The following is a 20,561-nucleotide window of genomic DNA, read 5'->3' on the forward strand; positions in this document are numbered from 1 at the left end:
GTTGACTTCTCTTTGCTGTTTTTTTAATTAAAAAAAACATATTTGCTTGATCTTCACATAGATGCCTCCTGATCAGCGTGGATATCAATTTTTGCCTAAAGAGGGCGCGCGATATTATTCATATGCCGGTTTGTACTGTTTGTCTGCAGCTTGTACTGCTAGCTGCATTCTAGGTGCTCAGCATTTTCTTGCTCGTTCAATCCACTTTCATCATCATCTGTCAGAAGATGGCGTACTTTACCAAAGTAAATACATGAAATGCAACCTGTTGATTTTTTTTGTACAATTTCTTATTATGCACCGACGACTTAAATCGAGACTGTTCGATAGGAAATTCGCGTTTCAATTGTTGCTTGCATGATTTCCACTGCAGTACTTGGACGGACAGACGGAGCATCTTGGCCGAAATTTGGAGGTAAGCATTAAACAATCATTTTTACAAATTTCGAATAAATTTATAAAATTAAGTAAGGTGATTGATGTAAATGATGTACATGATATATGTTGAACTTTTTGGCATGTTTCATTCCCTCACATTCGTGTGATGAATGAAAACGTCAAAATCCACTAAAATAACATGCGTTGACCCGTTGTGCGAGGTTAGCTTCGCATGTTGTGTGAGTGTGCCTGGACTGGAGTTTAAAGCTCTATCATATCGCCGCCCCAGGGGGGGCACTCAGTATATAGTGCATATTGGGTATGTGCCATGGAGGGGAGTTGGAACCCCCATTTTTACACTCAAATTTCCGTTCAAAGGCATAGCATTTTTGTCTTGAGAAAAAGAACAAAAAAGCCGCTCCAAGGCATAGCATTTTCTTCTTATCGAGAAAAAAGAAATCCGCTCCAAAGCTTCGCATATTTTTCGTTACGCCGTTCCGAATAGCCAGGCGGCTTCTAGAGAGTAGAAATCATTTACTAACGTAAGGTTACTCTCATACGAAGCCAGGTCTTCCTTCTCATTGACCCACACGACGGAAGCCAAAACCTGAAACTTTCACCCCTGAGATTTCTACTTTCCTTCTAAAAGATCTAGCCCTAAATCATGCACATGGGATAAAACTTCATTTCCGACATTTCTACGCTCTCGTTGTTATTTTTGAACAAGAATTCATCAAAAAAAAAGACAGATATTGTGAAAAGACGGAAGAGACTTGCCCAATGCTTACTCCGCCATCTTGCTTCCTATTGTTCTTCGCCAACGTTACCCGACGCATGCGTCGGGTAACGTTGGCGAAGAACAATGAGAAGAAAGACCTGGCTTCGTATGAGAGTAACCTTATGTTAGTAAATGATTTTTACTTTCTAGAAGCCGCCTGGCTAGTTTCCATCGCATTTATCTGCTACAATGAGCCGCAATTTTGGTGAAAAGCGGCCGCAGAGCTCACCCGGCGGAGGCCGCGCTAGCTGCATGACTGTTCCATAGGGATGCATATACGCACTCATAAGCTGGCGATCCGTTCCAAGGACCCCCGTTTTCACAAACATTTGTCGTTCTGAACCCCGTTCCGAGGACCCTCCTTTTTACAATAAGCCCGCTCCGACCGAGGCCCCGTCTTTTGTCTCGCCTGCGGCACACCCCCACCATTTTTTTGATCGAATGCCCCCCCCCCTTTCCTATGTTATTTTTAGTCTCTAGTCTCTACCAATCATCCAGCCTGGATGAGTGGTAGAGACTAAAAAAAATACAAGGTTATATAGCCAGGGCTCGACACTAGCGGCGGTCCGACGGTCCCAGACCAGTAAAAATCGCTGTCGGGCCGGTAGATTTTCAGAAATAGGAAAATTTACTGGTCCGACATGACCAGTAAAAAATATCTTGTTGGGCCAGTAATTTTTCCAAAAATTGCAAGATTTCAAGGGTCCGACATGACCAGTAATAAAAACCATTGTTGGGCCAATAACTTTTCCAGAAATGGTCAAATTCACTGCAAACCATTCCCCCGATAAATTCTGTCATTCACACACAGAATACACACAGAATCGCACGTAATTGCTACTAGAGCAGATACAGTGTACATATATATGTAGCTAGCCAGCCACACAACTCACGTGGTAAATTCTTTACTGGCTGCGCGAACGAAGCTTGGCTAAACTCTGGCAGAAATCTCTCACAGAACTGTCAAAATTCGCGGTTCATACTCATGAAAGGCTCTTATAATGTCCATATTTCCTAAAAATTGGAGTAACTCTGTCATTTGTAAGCAGTAAAAGGATAAATTTTCACTTCTGTTTGGTTCAAACAGATCGGGTTTCGGGTGATATCGTCTGAATACAAGTTAGCCCCACATATGCATTTATGTGTGTGTTGATACACTTGGTTTGTGACTTTCTTTCGTAGCTATTTTAATTGAGCCAAAAAGAAATTGAAAAATTATTTATGATATAGTTTTAGCTTTCTTCCTCTGTTTTCTTCCTATCTTTCTTTCCTTCTTTCTTTTCAATCTTTCTTTGTTCTTCCCTAATTTTTTTTGTTACTGTCTGTCTTTCTTTTTTATTTTCCCTTTTTTTCTTTAATTCGTTCTTTCATTCTTTCTACCCTTTTAAAAAATATTTTTCTCTATTTCTTTTTTTTCTCTCTCTCTCTTTCTTTATTTCTTTCTTTCTTTCTCCCCTTCTTCCTTCCTTCCTTCCTTTCTTTAATTCTTGAGTCCATCCATCCTATATTCATCTCTTCTCTTCTTCCTTCCTTTTACCCTTTCCTTTCCTTCATTCTTCGTTAATTTCTTTGTTTCTTTCTTCCTTCCACCCATCATTCATTTACCCTTTTTTTATTTCTTCTTTTCTTTGTCTCTCCGTCTTTCTTTTTTTCTTCCTTTCATCTATTCTTTTACCTTTTCTTTTTTTTATATTGCTTGCGTCTTTCCTTCGTTCAATTATTTCTTTCCTTCTATCTATCATTTTACCTTTCCTTTATTTCTTAATTCCTTTCTTCCTTCTTTCAATCCTTCCCTTCTCTCTTTCTTTCTTTTGTCCTTCTTTCCATCTCTCCTTTAACCCTTTCTTTTTTATTGCTTCTTTCTTTCCTTTACTACTTTCTGGATTTGTTCTTTCTTTCTGTATTGCTTGCTTCATTTCTTTTTTCTTTTCTTTCTTTCTTTCTTATTTTCGTTCCTTCTTTATTCCTTCATTCCTTTCCTCCTTCTTTAGTTCTTTCTTTTTTCCTTCCTTCACATCTATCCTTTCTTTACCTTTTCTTTTTTTTTTACTTCCTTCATTCCTTCCTTTTCTATTCTTTCTTTCTTTTCTTCCCTTTCCTTCCTTTCTCTTATTCTTTTTCTTTTCCTTCCTTCCTAGACAAATAAACTTGCGCCTTTTCTTAAATGTTTTCTTTATTTTTTGGGACCAGTAGATTTTAGGTTCGGACCAGTAAAAATGTGAAAAACTGGGTATCTACTGGTCCGACATGAATAGGATGGACCAGTAGAAAAAATGGGTTAGTCATGTTAGTGTGGAGCCCTGATAGCCAATATAGGCATAACGTTACACCAATTTCAACGAATGGGACCGAGCACTACACATTAATTCTATTCCAGTCTGAACAGATTTATTCATACTACTCCTTTAGTAGCTATAATAATGTAATATCTTAATGAACTGAACAGTAACAATTTCCCCTACATGCTCGTTATTATCTTTACTTTAAAAATATCATTAAAAGTGATAATGAAGACAATTATCTTACCGAGTCTGGTCTGTGATGGCCGGTGAAAGCGGGCTGCTGCCGATTACGAATAGCGATGATCGCTATCGCAACATTGCTAGTCTGTGGTACGGTCACGGTATACTCGACTCAAAAAATAAAATATTTTTCAATGAGTGAGTTAGAAATAGGATAGGCATCTTTTCTGGGGACCGGTCTAGGGAACGAATAATTGCCAAATAACTATGGTATACCGATAATTATAATGAATGAATGGAATGGAACATCATTTCATGGGGGGGGGGAGCTTAGCAAAAGAAGTAGAACCATTGAGGGGGCTGAGGGGGCTTTTTGCAGGGGCTGCTTCAGTCTCCACACATTTTTTTCTCAATAAACCCAGGCCACGATAAACCTAGTAAAAAAAAAGAGTAAACAGACCTCGGTCGTGGGGGGGGGGGTGCCGTGGCCCCCTCCCACCACCACCACACTTTCAAAAACCGTCCGCAGCCGAGCCCCTGCAGCATTACATGCCTATTGCTGACAATATATCTTTAGAATTGCATTTTTATTCTTACTTACCAAACGTTTATTGAGCCTAGTTATCGTAAGCTTTGGGCAAAAGGTCATTAATGTGAACTATGTACACTTGATTATCACCTGAAATTTTGTTTTGTTTTTTTCAAACTCCTAAACCGTTTGGTCTCTTTTCAACAGTGTGAAAATTTTAAATATTCAAATCAAATGTATCTAGTGCCTTCAAACAGCGATATATGTTTTAAATGGCTCCTTTGGGTAGGGCCTATATATATATATATATATATATATATATATATATATATATATATATATATATATATATATATATATATATATATGTTTGCTCCCGCCGCCTATGCTCATGGAGCATTTTTACCCAATATTTTTAGAGTGTAATAATGTTAATAATAATAATAATATAATAACAGAAAACAACACCAACACCACCACCAACAACAATAATAATAATAATAATATTGATAATAATAATCATCATCATCATCAGCAGCAGCAGCATCATCCATCATCATAATAATAATCATCATATTATTTATCCAGGGTAGCCACTTCAGTTCCGTAGACTGTTCTCTTGGCCAGCCTATATTAACATGATAATGATTACATCTGATTCTCGAGCTAAACATGAGTGTTACTTGATACTTAAGAATAATAATATCGACACGTCTGAAACAAAGAAAATGATTGATTTCCATGTCATCGAAAATATCGTCTTTATTTATATTCTTCTTTCTCCACATAGAGGCTTATATAACGCTACATAACATCAAAAAATTTCCAACTAATCATATCTGACGGGTACTAGTAATCAACTTAAGTTGAAATAAGCAGATATAAACCCTCCCCAAACACACGAAAAATGGGGGCCGCAAAACCGTATTGAACTAGGGAGAGAAAAGAGGATGGTCAGGCGAAAAAATCCCAATCAAATGGAAACTTCTACATTTTCATACACGATTTCAGAAAAAAATTAACGCAAAATCCATCGGCCCCCATTTCCATCGCCCCTAATTTAAACAAATACATATGAATAACAGATGCGAAGGCGTTTAATAAATTTAAGACAAAACTTAAGAACAAAACCTATAGGTCTGGTCCCTAAATTTTGTGATTTGCCTTATATATTTAGTTGAAGGATAATATAGGAATATAGGTTTGACGATTTAATTTCTGTTTCAAATGACAGACGAGTATTTTTTATGTAAAGTTCCATAGCCCTCCCCGTTTTGTATTGTACTCTGTTTAGATAAGTTTCTTACATGTACACTCTAAAAAATGAAGTGCTAATTCAGCTCTTAAAGAGCGTGTATAGTGACTGCACTTCGGAGTGCTGATTTGTCTAGTTCAAATTTGAACGAGACAAATCAGCACTCCGAAGTGCAGTCACTATACACGCTCTTTAAGAGCTGAATTAGCACTTCATTTTTTAGAGTGCACTATGTATATTTATTGTTTATGTCACGGTGCATCCATCACAAGCTGTGCTTTCTGGTTTGCTACCTCCATTGTTTTGTTCAGTTTATAAAATGTATTGATGTTTTTATTATTGGAAATAAATGTACTTCATTCATTCATTCATTCAATGTAGATTTTGACGAGGCCTCTTGAACTCTTAAGCCCCTTTTACACCTTCACGGATGCAACACGGATCATCACGGATCTCAGTCCGTGATGACCCGGGGTGCCAAATTCGTATTTTCCTAGCATTCCCGGAGTGAGTACGGAGTTAACTGGTTATTAACACGGATATGTACGGAAAAGTACGGAGTCTACAAGGATAGGCAAGGTAGCAATAGGGATCCTGTTTGGTATGCTCCCGGAGCCAACACGGAATACCCGGATGATCACGGATGTTACTGGGTCTTTACACGGACCTTCACGGTTGCTCACATTCTGTGGGATATATCAAGTGCATTAGGCAAGTATCCTGACGATAAAATACATAGAAAAATTGACCTAAATATTGTATTTAAGGGCCAAACAATTATCATAATGATACAAATGCTATTTGTACCCAAAATGATAAACTTTTTAGGTGTAATTTTCAAATTATACATATTATTGCAAAATATGCATACATTTGCATAATTAACTAGCTGCAAACAGAAATAACAAATTTTCCCGAATGGTACATGTTATGTATGCAGGATTTTGCAGTATCCATGTCGATGAAAGCGAGTATTATAAAAGAATATTGTAGAAATAAGATTTTAAATGGTCAATTTGGCAGTCATTTTGTTTATGCAAATTAGGTGGTCAAGACATTAACAATTGGCTTGAGAACCGTTTTTATCAGATTCAGCACCTTCAAATTAGGTGAAATAGACCGGTTTCCAACTTTTACCCCAAAATGCTCCTTGAATTCAAATTCTCCCAACATTGGTCTTGTCTAGTTATGAATACGGACTATTGTTCATGTACGCAAACAATACAAACATTTGACCCCGGATAAAGCCGTTATCAACAAGGATCACCCGGTTCTTACAAGGAACCTCCCGGATGCATTCGGTAGCTACACGACTGTACAAGGAGGCTACAAGGATGAACACGGATGATTATCAGTCCGTGTACTCCGGGATGAAAAATTGAACATGTTCAATTTTTCTCCCGGAAATGCCAGTGCATCAAGGATGGCGCCGGATGAGTAGCCGGAGTGTACACGGTAGTCCCGGACTGTACACGGATGACCCCGGATTGACAATCCGGGATGATCCGTGTTGCTTCCGTGAAGGTGTAAAAGGGGCTTAAGTCACTCTGTAAAAAATAATTAAAATTTAATTTGTTATTGAAGTTCTTAATACTTTGATTTAGATGAAGACATGCATGCCTCTATTCCTTTGTGAAAAAATGAGAGGAAAATGATCGGATAACAAATATAGTGACTAACAATTTATTTGACCAGCCACCCCATAACCAACAATAAGTTGCATGAACGAATTTTGAGATTTTCATTGACTTTGAAAAAGCGAAATAGCATATCTTAAGCTTTAAATGATATATAACTTGTGAAAATTGATCAACAATAACCCTCACAATAGCTTGATTACATTCACAACAAAAGGAGCTTTACAAGATATCGAGAAAAACAGGGTTTGAAGTTCTGGATTTATTCTGAGATGTGCACACGATGCAATCTCTGTGAAACTTCCAAGCAGTCTGCAAAAATGATAAATAAAGAAACGGTTGTATATTGTCTTTTATTCATCTTTACAACTTCAAATTATAACGGTTTGAAGAATAAATATTACTCTTTCAGAGAAACATATTTTTTCTGTCAAATTATCGCTTTTTAAAAAACTAGATTACTATTTCGGCTATTTACAGAGAACTTTCACTGGCGACTATTATTGTTGACCCTAGATTTCACATGCCAGCATGTAAAAAAAAATAACGTTGGCCTATTACAGCTCTTCTAACATCTAATGTTTGAGGTAAACAAAAAGTCAGTAACTCGATCGCCAAGTGTTCGAGGAATAATACAATGTTCGATTCGTTATTATTTTCATGATGTATTACAAAAATTTGCATATAGGAAGTTGGATTTTGTGTAATATGCTTCAAATTATGAAGAGGAATACATTTTTTTCTTTTTAAAGAAGACTAAGATATCAAAGGAGATTATTACCAAATATTAATTGATAATTGTAATTAAATTGTTTTATAAAATAAAAAAAAACTAATTTCACAATACAAAATAAAATTTCAGGTAAAAGTATAAAATTCTATAATTACTAAAATAATTAGTCTCAAATAAATGAAAATCACTAGTAACTTATTCAAGAAAATGCAACATTTAAAAAAATCGTATGAGGGCAATGCGTCTTATATTGTTTTAGCAATTAAAGTTCTCAAAAGAGCGTTTATTCAGCATCGTTTTTCAGGGATTTTCACTTTCAAATTTGCTCCCAGCCAATCAAATGCAAGGATTTCCATAGCTTATAACTTTTATCAATGAAGAGTCACTCGTAAATCGATACATGAAAGCTTCCATGCTTTTACACCCTCAAAAAATAAATAGATAAATAATACTAAAAAAAAACAATGGGGGGGGGTTATTACAAAAAGAATACGAAAAATGATTTTTTATTAAAAAAAATGAATACGTAAATTTTAAAGATACAATGAGCTGATTATCAGTATAAGAGTGAGTAAGGAAGAAAGTGTCGCCGAAGTCAATCTTAAGCCGCTATTACCGCCGTCGGGCGGCGACACAGTGCCGTTACCGCTCCCAATGGCCGCGGCGCACCCGAGCCAACCCACCGAAGTAACGCGGGGGTAACCAGCGTCAACTTTGAACTCGTCGTCGTTGAAGCGGTAATAGAAGTCGCCGGAGAAGAAATATGTGAAGCCGTTGGCGTGCTGCATAGCGGCGTCGAGCGTCGGCGGTAAGTTGGTCCAGAGCGAGAGGGGTCGGGGGTAACCGTCGTCCACGCCAACCCCAGCGGTGAAGCGGTAATATTGGTCACCTGCAACGAAGAGGGAATTAAAAAAAGAGCTCATTAATAAAGGAGGATATCAATGATTGAAGTTTCCTTAAAAATAACAGTGGTCATCCCTTTGATGAGGTTCCTGCATGGCGCAGTTGGACAATGCCCCCCCCCCCTCCATTCTAGAAACTTGATAGCAAGCAAATCTTTCGTAAAATAACCTTCTTCTTCCTTTTTTTTTTACTCCTCACCTTTGGTAAAGTAAACTCTTCCGTTACCGGTCCAGATGAAAGCCGAGTCCAGGTCATCCGGTAACCCGGGGAACGCCGTAGCTATGGCTTGCGGATACCCGTCATCCATCGTCTGACTCGAAAACTGATAAAAGTCACCGCCCTTAGGAATTAAAAAAAAGAAAAAAATTGTGATAAAACAATAATAAACTAGTACGTCATAAAAAAAACAATTAATAATCACCATATTGTCACGTTCATCAGCATAAAGCAAACCTCGACAAACCTCGTCGCGAGAGGCATTCTTTGCTGACAACTAAAAAAGAGGTCAACGGTCACTACCATAAATCAGTGAGTTCTTTCCTGTCACAAACTTGTAGAAAGTGACTGTCAGTTATGTTACTCTGTTGTAGGACATCTGAATGGTTAGGTATTTGTTAACTGTCTGCATGGTATATGATTTACATAATCAATATTAGTGAAGAAAGGGTTCGAGGATAGTATAAAGCTCTCTTTTCGTCACCGAGGTATAGACCAAGATAATAATTAGTACTTTTTTTTTTTAACTTTCCTTGATTTTCTCTAACCATAGTTTGCTTTCGAGAACCGTATTGTGAGGAATTAAAAAGCTTGCTGCGTTTGGGCCATAAACACACACACACACGAGTGTAACGATCATTAAATAAACACCAACTGCATATGGAAAACAAAAAAGAAAGAATTTTGTTTTAGCAGTATAAAAATCCCACCTTAAAGAAATACGTCTTGCTGTTATCCGGAAAGTACAGACCTGCATCGATGTTGTCGGGTAATCCGGGGAATTCGGTTGCTATTGTCTTCGGATAGCCGTCTACGAGTCCATTCGGCCCGATCCGGAAAGCATGGGTTGCTGTTATGTTGACAAGGAACAATCCGTTATTGCATTAGAATTAACAAATAATGATAACAAAAATTACATTTTAATTGTATTTATTGAAAAATTATTTCGCAGCAAGGATTGGATTGTACCAATCATACTTACAAAATGATTTTCCAGACAAACATAGGTCTACAAATTCCAAAATTTTCAAGTTTTGTTTTACCATCATGACTACAACTATCTCTACCATCAGCATCATCATATCCTCATCATCACTATCATCATCAACTTCATCAGCATCATCACCATCATCAACATCATCGCCACCACCACCACCACCACCATCATCATCATCAACAACACCACCATCACCATCATCACTTATCATCATCACCACCACCACCACCACCACCACCATCATTATCATCATCAACAACAACAACAACACCACCACCACCATCATCACTTATCATCATCATCATCATTATCATCATCATCACCACCATCACCACCACCACCACCATCATCACCACTACCACCATCACCACCATCATCACTTATCATCATCATCATCATTATCATCTCCACCATAACCACCACCACCATCATCATCATCATAATCAGTGGCGTACCGTGGGTCACGGCATTGGGGGGGCACCAGCAAAAATTTTGGGTCACTTAGGGAGCGCGCGAAGCGCGTTCAGTTGTCAGGTATACTGACCTAATAGAGATATTTTAAGGACATGCAGTGCCCTCAAACGAATATGTATCTCACTGATTAAATAATGCGAGCGCGAAGCGCGAGCTGAAAATTTTTGATATTGATGGCTAAAACTTGACATTATAATCAAATTGTTTTGTAATCATGATACTTAACTGTCTCGTTAAACAAACAATGCAAGCGCGAAGCGCGAGCTAAAATTTTTGTATAAATTGACCCTAAACAAGGAAATTTTAAGGATTATATTTTAGAATCCATTAAGAGTATAAATATCTCACCATAGTCATCTAATGCTAGTGCCATCCTTTGCTGATTTTGTTAGAATTACATCTAAACACAGTCATGAAGCACCTTTTGTAGTCATGTAATCATGATTATCACACGTATCTTACTAATCAAATTCTGCAAGCGCAAAAGCGCGAGCTGAACATTTAGGAAATATAGACCTGAAGAGGGGCATTCTAAGGGTTGTTTGTATAAATTCTCTAAGACCCTACGTATTTGACTAACCAAATGATGCGAGCGCGAAGCGCGAGCTGAAATTTTTTGTATATATTGACCCCAAAACATGGATATTTTAAGGACTATAGTTACGAATCCATTAAGTCAGAGTATACATATCTCACCATAGTCATCTAATGCGAGTGCCAAGCGCTTGCTGATTTTGTTAGAATTACATCTAAACACATGGAGCACTTTTTGAAGTCATTGTAATCATGATTATCATACGCATCTCACTAATGAAATACTGCGAGCGCGAAGCGCGAGCTGAAAATCTAGGAAATTCAGACATGAAGAGGGCATTCCAAGGCTTGTTTGTAGGAATTCACTAAGACCCCACGTATTTCACTAACCAAATGATGCGAGCGCGAATCGCGAGCTAAAATTTTTTGATATTCAGATCAGAAAAATTGACATTTTAAGGACTGATTTTAGGAGTTCATGAAGAGCAGAAATCTCACCAATCCACTAATGTGAACGTTAGCACGGACAGGAAATGTTTTATATTAAGACCTTAAAATAGGGCAATAACTTTCAGTAGTCATGAAAAAGAAGGATATATCACTACTTAAAACAATAATAACTCTAATTGCGAGGAAATATATTATTTTGTTGTATATTGATTTGAAAACGGGAGGCTTTAGTACAGCAGTTTTATGTGTCTCGTTAAAAAGTTTATGCGAGCACCAGGAACAATGAAGACACAATCAAGCAAATAATGTTTCATAAAGTTGTGAAAATGCTTCTTATGTTATATAACATAATATAACACTATGATAAACAACAATTTCTTCTTTCCCCACTACGTTTCTCTTCCTTTTTCCCTCTTTTTCTCCTTTTCCCCGTTTTTTTTTTTTTGGCCAGCCGATTGGGGGGGGCACGTGTCCCCCCATGCCCCCCCGTAGTTACGCCACTGATCATAATCATTATCATCATCAACAACAACACCACCATCATCACGATCATTATCATCAACACCACCATCATCATCATCATCACCATCATCACTTATCATCATCATCTTCATCACCACCACCACCACCGCCATCATCACCATCATCACCTGTCATCATCATCATCACCATCATCCTCATCACCTAAAACAATACCATCATCCTTACCATTGATAAGATAGAAACCGCCGTCTGCGGTCTGTGTTGTAGCAGTGAATTGTGAGATGCAGTCCCCAGAGGCCGGTGGGGTCGGTGGACCTTCATCAGCACCATCTCCACCGCCTTGATTTGTGTTTGGTCCTGTTGTAGAATAAATAAGATGTTTAAAAGCTAAATCCCATCAAAGTGCATGCCACTTATTTCATTACTAGATCATATTAATACATGTACCCCAAAACGGTTGTGGTTTAAAAGAAAATATATGAATGAATGAATAAATAAATAAACAAATAAACAAATGAATGAATGAATAAGTAATGAATAACTATTCAAATAGATAAAAGCAAATAAATAAATAAACAAACAAATAAATAAACGAATTTACCGATTTTACATCACAATTAATCATCATCATCATCATCATTCAATCGAATATCTGATCAAAATAAAATATCTGCTTATTTTTTCGTTTTATATAACACAGTCTGAAGCATCGCATGTACTGAAAATTTCAGGATATCTTTGCCAATAGCTTTTTAATATAAAATGAGTACATATATATGTAAAGTAAGTGTTAAAACTTTTTCAAGCTTTTATATGTAGCTCTAAGTAATTTTATGAATACATTGTAATGAAGATTTTCAGATATTACCACTGTCATCAAATTTTAATATGTGTACTTACTACACTCCATGTATGGTATTTCGACAAGCACTTCCAATCTATTTGATATGCATGCTACGTGGGCTTTCACAATATTTAAGGGGAAATAAAATCAGAATTGCTTCCTATTTGAAATGAAAATCTAATTTTGTTATAGGTGTTGAAATGATATCAAGAAAAATAATTATACATTCCACGCTCCCTTTTTTCCGTTCCCTTTCCCCCTAATCCCCATCTGTTTCTGTTTTTCTTGGTCGTGTAATTTTAGTGGAAAGAGTCCGAGTTCGGACTCCATACTTACCATAATGTGCCTGGATACCAGCTACATCGTCGGGATGGAGTTCGAAATCTGGTACATAGCCCTGGTAGAAGGGCGCCATCAACGCCGCATCGATGGTTGAGTGGCCCAACCCAAGACTATGGCCAAACTCATGCGCTGCTACCTGAAAGAGGTTTATACCTACGGAAAAGAAAGAAAGAAAAAAAGATGATCATTGATTGCTATTTTGTGTAATGAATTCATAGACAATGAAATAAATCACAACTCTGCTTTTCAATCTCGGAAAGTTGTCAGATATAAAATTTGTTGGAAAACAAAATCTCTAGATATAAAACAAAACAAACAACAAAAAGCCAACAAAAATCAAGCAAACAGAAAAGAAGGGAGAAATAACAACCTTGTGGAGTCCCATCTGTGTAGGTCTCGGCGTCATCGAAGTGCGCATCGCCGGCGATGGGGTTGGGATTCGGGAAGTAAGCATGGGCGAGTACGGCACCTGGTCCGTCGAAAGGGTTACCGTCACCGTGCTCGGCTTCGAAGAAATCGATTAGGATGTCGGCTGGCTGATTGGCAGCCACCTGAGCGAAGGTCAACGATGAAACATCTGACCAAGCCTAAATATTAATGATAACATTTGAAAGTTTGAAACGTCGTCAATACATTTAATTTTTACCGACAGTTTTCCAATGAGTTCTTATCAAAGATCATTTCACGTTCTTAGGCATACGCATCATACAATTAACATGGATATTAAGCCTGTATGGCACCAAAGAGTTGTTAATTACGAATGATTTACATCTTAATTGTTCTTGATTATAATACATGCGATATATTTATACATAAATATTGAGAAAACATTACAATGTAGATGGGGTATGGTATTGTGTTCTACATTTTTTTTTTAAAGAAAGAGGTTTATGTTTTGGCTCGAGATATTTTATCATGAAAAATTAAACAAGGTTCAATTGCGAATGGTGAGAGAAAACCCATAAAATTAATGCGAAATGTATTACAGATGGAGGGAAAGAATGAGAATGCTAGATAAAGAGGGAGAGAAGGGTGCAGAGAGAGAGATGGAAAGAGAGACAGAAAACACGGGGGGGGGTGGAAAGAGTAGATTTTTGGTTCACGAACTAAAAAAAGTGAGTCACTCGCGTAAATATTAGTTTATTTGCTCACTCTGGCTAAGAAACACCCCCCTGAAAAAAATGAAAATAATGGCAAATAATATTTGCTTCAAAACGAATCACGTGTTAACGAAATAATATATATATATTCATAATAGAAAAAAAAAACAAAAAAAAAATACGACATCATTGACCCTGACACCGACCTTGAGAGCTTGGGCCATGATCTGGTTGACGAGTGCGGCGGGGAGGTCGGGCGTGGTTCCATCGATCCGGTACGTGAGGTCGGTATAGGGCCACTTAAGCTGGGAGAGGGTGAACCTCTTCTTTCGAACATCGTGCGAGCCGGTGCCAACCATGTCTGGCGTTCCACATCGCGGCATCTCCATCATGCGAATCGTGTCGTTGTCAAGTTTCCCTAGATATTTAAGATATTTTAAATAAGCGCTTAGAACAATATTTATAATGATATACAAATTGGTAGATTGAATATCCGAACTTCTACAGTTTCAAGAGAGGATTTTTTGGGGGGTTGGTTCGGTCGCTACGCTCCCTCACATGAAAACAGCTTTCACCCATGATCGGGGGTGTCGACAAATCTGCACCCTTTAGCCATTTTGTGTTCATAGTGAATTTTCAACATCTGCAGTAGTCCTGTTTCACTTCTGATCAAGTGATCATGTTGGCATGGTTGGTGGTGGTGTTGGCCCGGGGGTGTTGGTGGTGATGAATGATCACGGTAACGACGATGTTGACGACGCTGATGGTGGTACCGATAGTGACTTTGACGACAGAAATTGTAACAATAGTGATAATGACGGTGTGATGATGGTGTTAGTGATGATGGTAAGAAGAAAAAGAGGCAGAAAAAAGAAGAGGAGGAGGAGGAGGAAGTAGAAGACGACGAGGAAGAAGACTTACATGGCGACATTAAAAACGAATATCAGGGGTAATGTAGAGTTATAAGGCACACCCTTTGTCCATTCTCCTCCCATCTTTTCTTCCCTTTTCTCCCTCTTCTTTTATACTTGTCTCTTTTGATTTCTACTTAAAAAAAAAACTTTAGGGATTGTCGTCGCCCCTGCACCCCCCCCCCCCCTCGTCGAGTCGCCTCTGGTAATAACTCCTGCTGATGGCATTGCATTGTCATTGAAAATCAACAAATCTCTAAAACTTCCGGGTTTATTGTGAAGCCTATGAGACCTCGTTATTTCCCGATTACATAACCCGTGATCAGTAAAATCGATCGCCATGTACTAAATATATGCTACAAGATACTTGTATGGAGTGTAATTTAAGAATATAGGGAAAAGATTTGTAAGCACCTTCAGTATCACTTTTTATTAATATTTATTGAAAAGAGTAGAATATAGTTGGTTTATTTAAGAAAAACGTCAAACTAGGAATAAAAAATACGTTGACAATCGTAGTGCTCTATAATTAGCTAGAGTACTTGTATATATTATGCTGTCTTAAGCGCACTGGACCCCAAAAAGCTCCAAGACCAAAACAAATAAAGGGGAAAATCAGGCAAATGAAATACATTATTTTTAATATCATACAAAAAATTAAAAAATTCTACTCGATATATACGCAATGCATTGCCCACCATTTTAATTGGGTCATTACACCAAAGTAAATTTCATTTGTAACATGTATCTGATCTCATTATTAATTAATATCTCCGTCGTATATTTTTCCTCTATGGTCACTTCCATAAATTTTATTTTATCGCCGTTGTTTAACTTGCCTATACTCTTTTAAGCGGTATGTAATTTTTTTTAAATCATTATTAGGTTAAAATTATTATATACTTATATTTATTGTACGTTTTCTTCTTTGCGTTTTGTCCTGACACTCCCATGTGTTAATGTTTTCGCCATACGTACCATTATTGCCTTCCAGGTGAAAAAATGACGTTCAAGAATACAAAATACAAGCGAGAGAGCGAAGCGACCGACCTGAGCATCTTGCGCACACTCTGCGTCGAATCTAGCAAATATTTGCAATTAAAAATGATAAATATGAAACAAAATATGCGCACATGCTATGTCAATGAATGAAAGAATGAATGAATGAATGTATGAATGAATGAATGAATGTATCAAGGAATGAATGAATGAATGCATCAATGAATGAATGAATGAATCAATGAATCAATCAATTAATAAAAACAACGTTACTCTTATTTACTTAGAGGACAAGTCAACCCCAAGGAAAAGTTGATTTGAATAAAAAGAGAAAATCCAACAAGCATAACACTGAAAATGTCATCAAAATCGGAAGTAAAATAAGAAAGTTATGACATTTTAAAGTTTCGCTTGATTTCACAGAACAGTTATAAGCACATCCTGGCTGGTATGCAAATAAGGAGATAATGACGTCATCCACTCACCATTTCTTTGGTATTTTATTATATGAAATATAAAGTATTCTAATTTTCTCCTCATTGTCAAGCAATACAACGATTAATTCCTCCCTGAACATGTGGAATTAACATTGTGGTATAGCATATGGTTCAGTCAAGTTGGTCCTTATTGTCAAATCTATAAAAAATGAAATAATGTATAATTCAAACAATAAAAACAAAAGAAAAAGTGATTGATGGACATCATCGACCGACTCACCTTGTTGTGCATATCATTGTTTTATGAATAAGCGAAACTTTAAAACGTCATAAATTTCTTATTTTTCATCCGATTTTGATGAAATTTTCAGCACTATGCTACTTTGATTTTTCTCCTTTTATTCAAATAAACTATTTTTGGGGGATGGACTTGTCCTTTAAAGGACAAATAAACTCCAACAAAAGGTTGATTTGAATTAGAAGAGAAAAATCCAACAAACATAGCACTGCAAATTTCATCAAAATCAGTTGTAAAATAAGAAAATTATGACATTTTTAAGTTTTGCTTAATTTCACAAAACAGTTATATGCACATCCTGGTCGGTATAATGAGGAGACTGATGGCGTCATCTACTCACTATTTCTTTTGAATTTGCATTTTATTATATGAATTATTTTAATTTTCTCCTACGATTAATTCCTTCCTGAACATGTGGAATAGGCATTGTTTAATAATTATGGTTCAGTAGAGTTGGTCCTTTTTGTCAAATATATTTTAAAGAATGAAATATTGTATCATGCAAACAATTAAAAACAAAAGAAATAGTGAGTGATGGACATCATCGACTGTCTCGTTTGCATGTCACTGATTTGTGCATATATGTTTTGTGAAAAATAAGCAAAACTTTAAAATGTCATAACTTTCTTATTTTACATCGGATTTTTATAAAATTTTCAGTGTAATACTTCTTGGAATTTTCTCTTTTTATTTAAGTCAACTTTCTGTTGGGGTGGATTTGTCCTTTAATTACTCAGACTTCGAAATAACCAATAAATATTCATGAAAGATAAATCTTACCTGATTCCTTTATGTTTGCCATGTATTGAAATTGTTTTAAAGCTTTGACCATATCATCTTCTGTCGTCAATTTTCCTTTCGCCATATCGCTTTGTTTAAGGTAGCCGTAGTTCATTAAATACATCTGTGATAATATTTTGGGGAAAACATATAATATAAATAATCCGATCTGAAATATGTCACTAATGAAATAATAACAATAATGATAATAATAATGATAGCGGTGCTGAAATAGAGCTTGTCACATCGACAATGTGTCTCTAATTACAGTTGTCATTTCCTTTCTCAAATGCATATCTCTTTCAAGACAAACTATGGTAAGAACATTAATGTACACTATTTACAAGATTACACTAAAATATGAATAGTTACTTTCTAAATAGATACTTTATGAATCATGTTGCGTCGTAAGTTCATAGATCATTCTGATGTTGTAAGCTTGTGAAAAATAAATGTGGATCTTATCCTCTTGATAAAACTTAATTATTTTGTGGTTAGTTTGTAGCTATTAAATTTTAAAGAATTTTATTTAGGAGAATGATTTATAAATCGTTGCAACCCCTCCACCAAAGAAATACGGTAATTATAACATACCTTGGCGTCCTGCGCATCTCTAACCGGCTTGGCATCAGAGTTTACCGCTAAATATGAAATAATTACCATAGCGACCAGAATCTTGATCATGTTGATTCTAATACACGTGAACGCTCCCGAAAATAAAGATGATAGGTCCATTTTAACGATCAAAAAGGGTTATGAATCCTCCGTCCTCAACTGGAGCATTGCGTTGTGGTAGGAGTTTGGCGTTACGAGGAAATACCAGATTTTGGATGGAGAGTTAAAAGAGAGATCCTCTCCAACTTGTTCTTCCTTATTATAATCTTATTGTTTGGAAGACAGAAGACGCGGTAAATTGGGGGTGTAACAAGAAACTTTACTAAAGGGGATATGGGGGCATCCGGGCATTGAAGCGTCTTAGTGAAGTTGATAGAATGGGGGCGTAACAAGCAACTCCACTAAAGCAACTTCACTGAAAGGAGCATTGGTTGCGATAATGACGTCTGAGGTGAAAGGAACTTTCCTTGCATGCTAAATGGGTGTATGGCGAGGGCATCGAGGCGTCATGATGGAATGACACGGGATGAATCGAGCATTAAGAGGAACTTTACTGTGGGAACTGAGATGGTATGATATTGGTGACATTGGTGTAACGGAATGAGGGCACGGAGGTGATGATGTTGATGAAAAGGAAGTGTAAACTAAAATTATTAAAATGGATGGGATATTACGTTGATGAAATGAATGTTTTCTTCGTCACATCTATGAAACTGGCTCTGAAATCTGAAAATACTGAATTGAATAGCACAATATCTTCAGTGTTCATATATGTTTTAAGTCTTCAAAATAGATGCATTAGTGATGACTTACATGTAAGACAAGTTTGGAACTCAGGTGAGGGGGTGGTGGCTGACCTTACCAAAAAAATCACAAGATCTTTGTTTTCACGATTTTTGTACAAATTTACTGAAAAGGTGGGTAGAGGGGGGGGGGGGCTGAAGCCCCCACGATAACGGCTCTGGAGCAGTATGAATTTGGTAAGACAGCATCCTTTATCATCAACTGGGCGTTGTGCCGTGCGCCTGTAATCCAAGCTGTTGGGAAGTTACAAATTGATACAGAGGTTCGAGCCCTGATCACGTCTTTCGGATGGTCCGGTCCCAGACGTAAAGGCCGGTCCCAGACGTAAATAATCATATCTGATTGATACACGTCTGACAAATTCAAAAACACACACTTTATCATCAAGTCCTAATCCGGATAGGGCCTGATCATCATTATTGCCATTCACCTTCATACACACGTTTAAATCGAAGGAGGGTTTAACGTTACCCTTAATACGGGGGTAAAAAAACCCTTCTTGCCCATATTTGGGTCAGTCGCTGAGACTATACCAGGAAGTAAAAAAAATCGCACTGACGTGACGTTATTGTTAAGAGCCACCACGCCTCGGTGATCAAATTGCCGTGTACACTCTTATTTGAGGACACGGGGTACTAGTTATGTAATCACTTACCCCTAATGATGCACACTCAAAGTGGCGTCCGCGAATATACTTGATTTGATCGGCGTTTTCGGAATATTTTTTATTGATTCATATTGCAGGGAAAAAAGATGTAGGAGAATAGAAGAAATCATGGACCTGTCTGGACTGCGACATGGCAAAACTTGGTCAAAGTCGGTCTATTGCATTAGTCTTATCTTATTTCATTATATTTCGATTAATAATTAATTATACTGTATATGAATCTGATTCTTTTATCATTATTATTTTATGGGGGTCTTTGAATGCCAAATGAAGGGTATGATGCGTTCTCAGCCTGTGAAATTCTTTATTTAAAAATGCATAAAAAGTGGGTTTTATTCATTTTACTTATTTATTTATCTACTTATTTATCTTTTTTTTCCTGGGGGGGGGGTACTCCCCTACTCGTTTCTTCCTTTCTTTCTTTCTTTCTTTCTTTCTTTCTTTCGTTCTTTTCTTTCTCACATTCTGCAGTTATTCAAGATGCAAATAAAAACAAATTTCTTAATGATATATGGTTCCATAGAAATAATGACACATCAAATTCATTGAACAGATGGCAGTTGAATCATAATAGAGACATTTTTATATTCACCATTTATTGCGAATTTAAGTACAAACAATTCATTTCATAATAATAACACAAGCTAAAACAAATGTGAACTTTACATTTACATTCACATTAATACTTTTCTCTTAAAATTTCTCGTAAGGAAAGAAAAACACAAAATAAGTCATTTTCTACACCAGAAATCAGACTCTGACATAATTCAGCAAGATTTATTATTATTATTGATATTATTATCATTATTATTATTATTATCATATATTTATTTTTTTATTTAATTATTTATTTATTCATGTATTTATTCATTACTATCATTACTATTATTATATACATATAATATATATATATATATATATATATATATATATAT

The 20,561-nt window shown here is 36.6% G+C and overlaps 1 protein-coding gene across 1 annotated transcript; it reads right to left on the reverse strand.

The window, feature by feature from the left end:
- Positions 1 to 8,238: 8,238 nt before the first annotated feature.
- LOC121431984 (matrix metalloproteinase-2-like) lies at positions 8,239 to 18,437 on the reverse strand. Its single transcript, XM_041629787.1, has 9 exons — positions 18,135 to 18,437; positions 17,541 to 17,664; positions 14,322 to 14,533; positions 13,386 to 13,602; positions 13,010 to 13,168; positions 12,055 to 12,186; positions 9,602 to 9,741; positions 8,874 to 9,015; positions 8,239 to 8,661 (listed from the first exon to the last, which is right to left on the reverse strand). The coding sequence occupies exons 1-9, from the start codon at positions 18,273 to 18,275 to the stop codon at positions 8,306 to 8,308; spliced, it is 1,623 nt and encodes a 540-aa protein (XP_041485721.1). The 5' UTR covers positions 18,276 to 18,437; the 3' UTR covers positions 8,239 to 8,305.
- Positions 18,438 to 20,561: the final 2,124 nt, after the last annotated feature.

Source organism: Lytechinus variegatus, chromosome 18, assembly GCF_018143015.1.
Source record: "Lytechinus variegatus isolate NC3 chromosome 18, Lvar_3.0, whole genome shotgun sequence".
Lineage (NCBI taxonomy): Eukaryota > Metazoa > Echinodermata > Echinoidea > Temnopleuroida > Toxopneustidae > Lytechinus > Lytechinus variegatus.

Coding starts and splice junctions, on each gene's coding strand:
- LOC121431984 (XM_041629787.1), bottom strand. CDS start 18,275: ATGGACCTATCATCTTTATTTTCGGGAGCGTTCACGTGTATTAGAATC. Junction 17,665..18,134: donor GAGATGCGCAGGACGCCAAG/GTATGTTATAAT, acceptor ATATTATCACAG/ATGTATTTAATGAACTACGG. Junction 13,603..14,321: donor TCATGGCCCAAGCTCTCAAG/GTCGGTGTCAGG, acceptor ATTAATATTTAG/GCTTGGTCAGATGTTTCATC.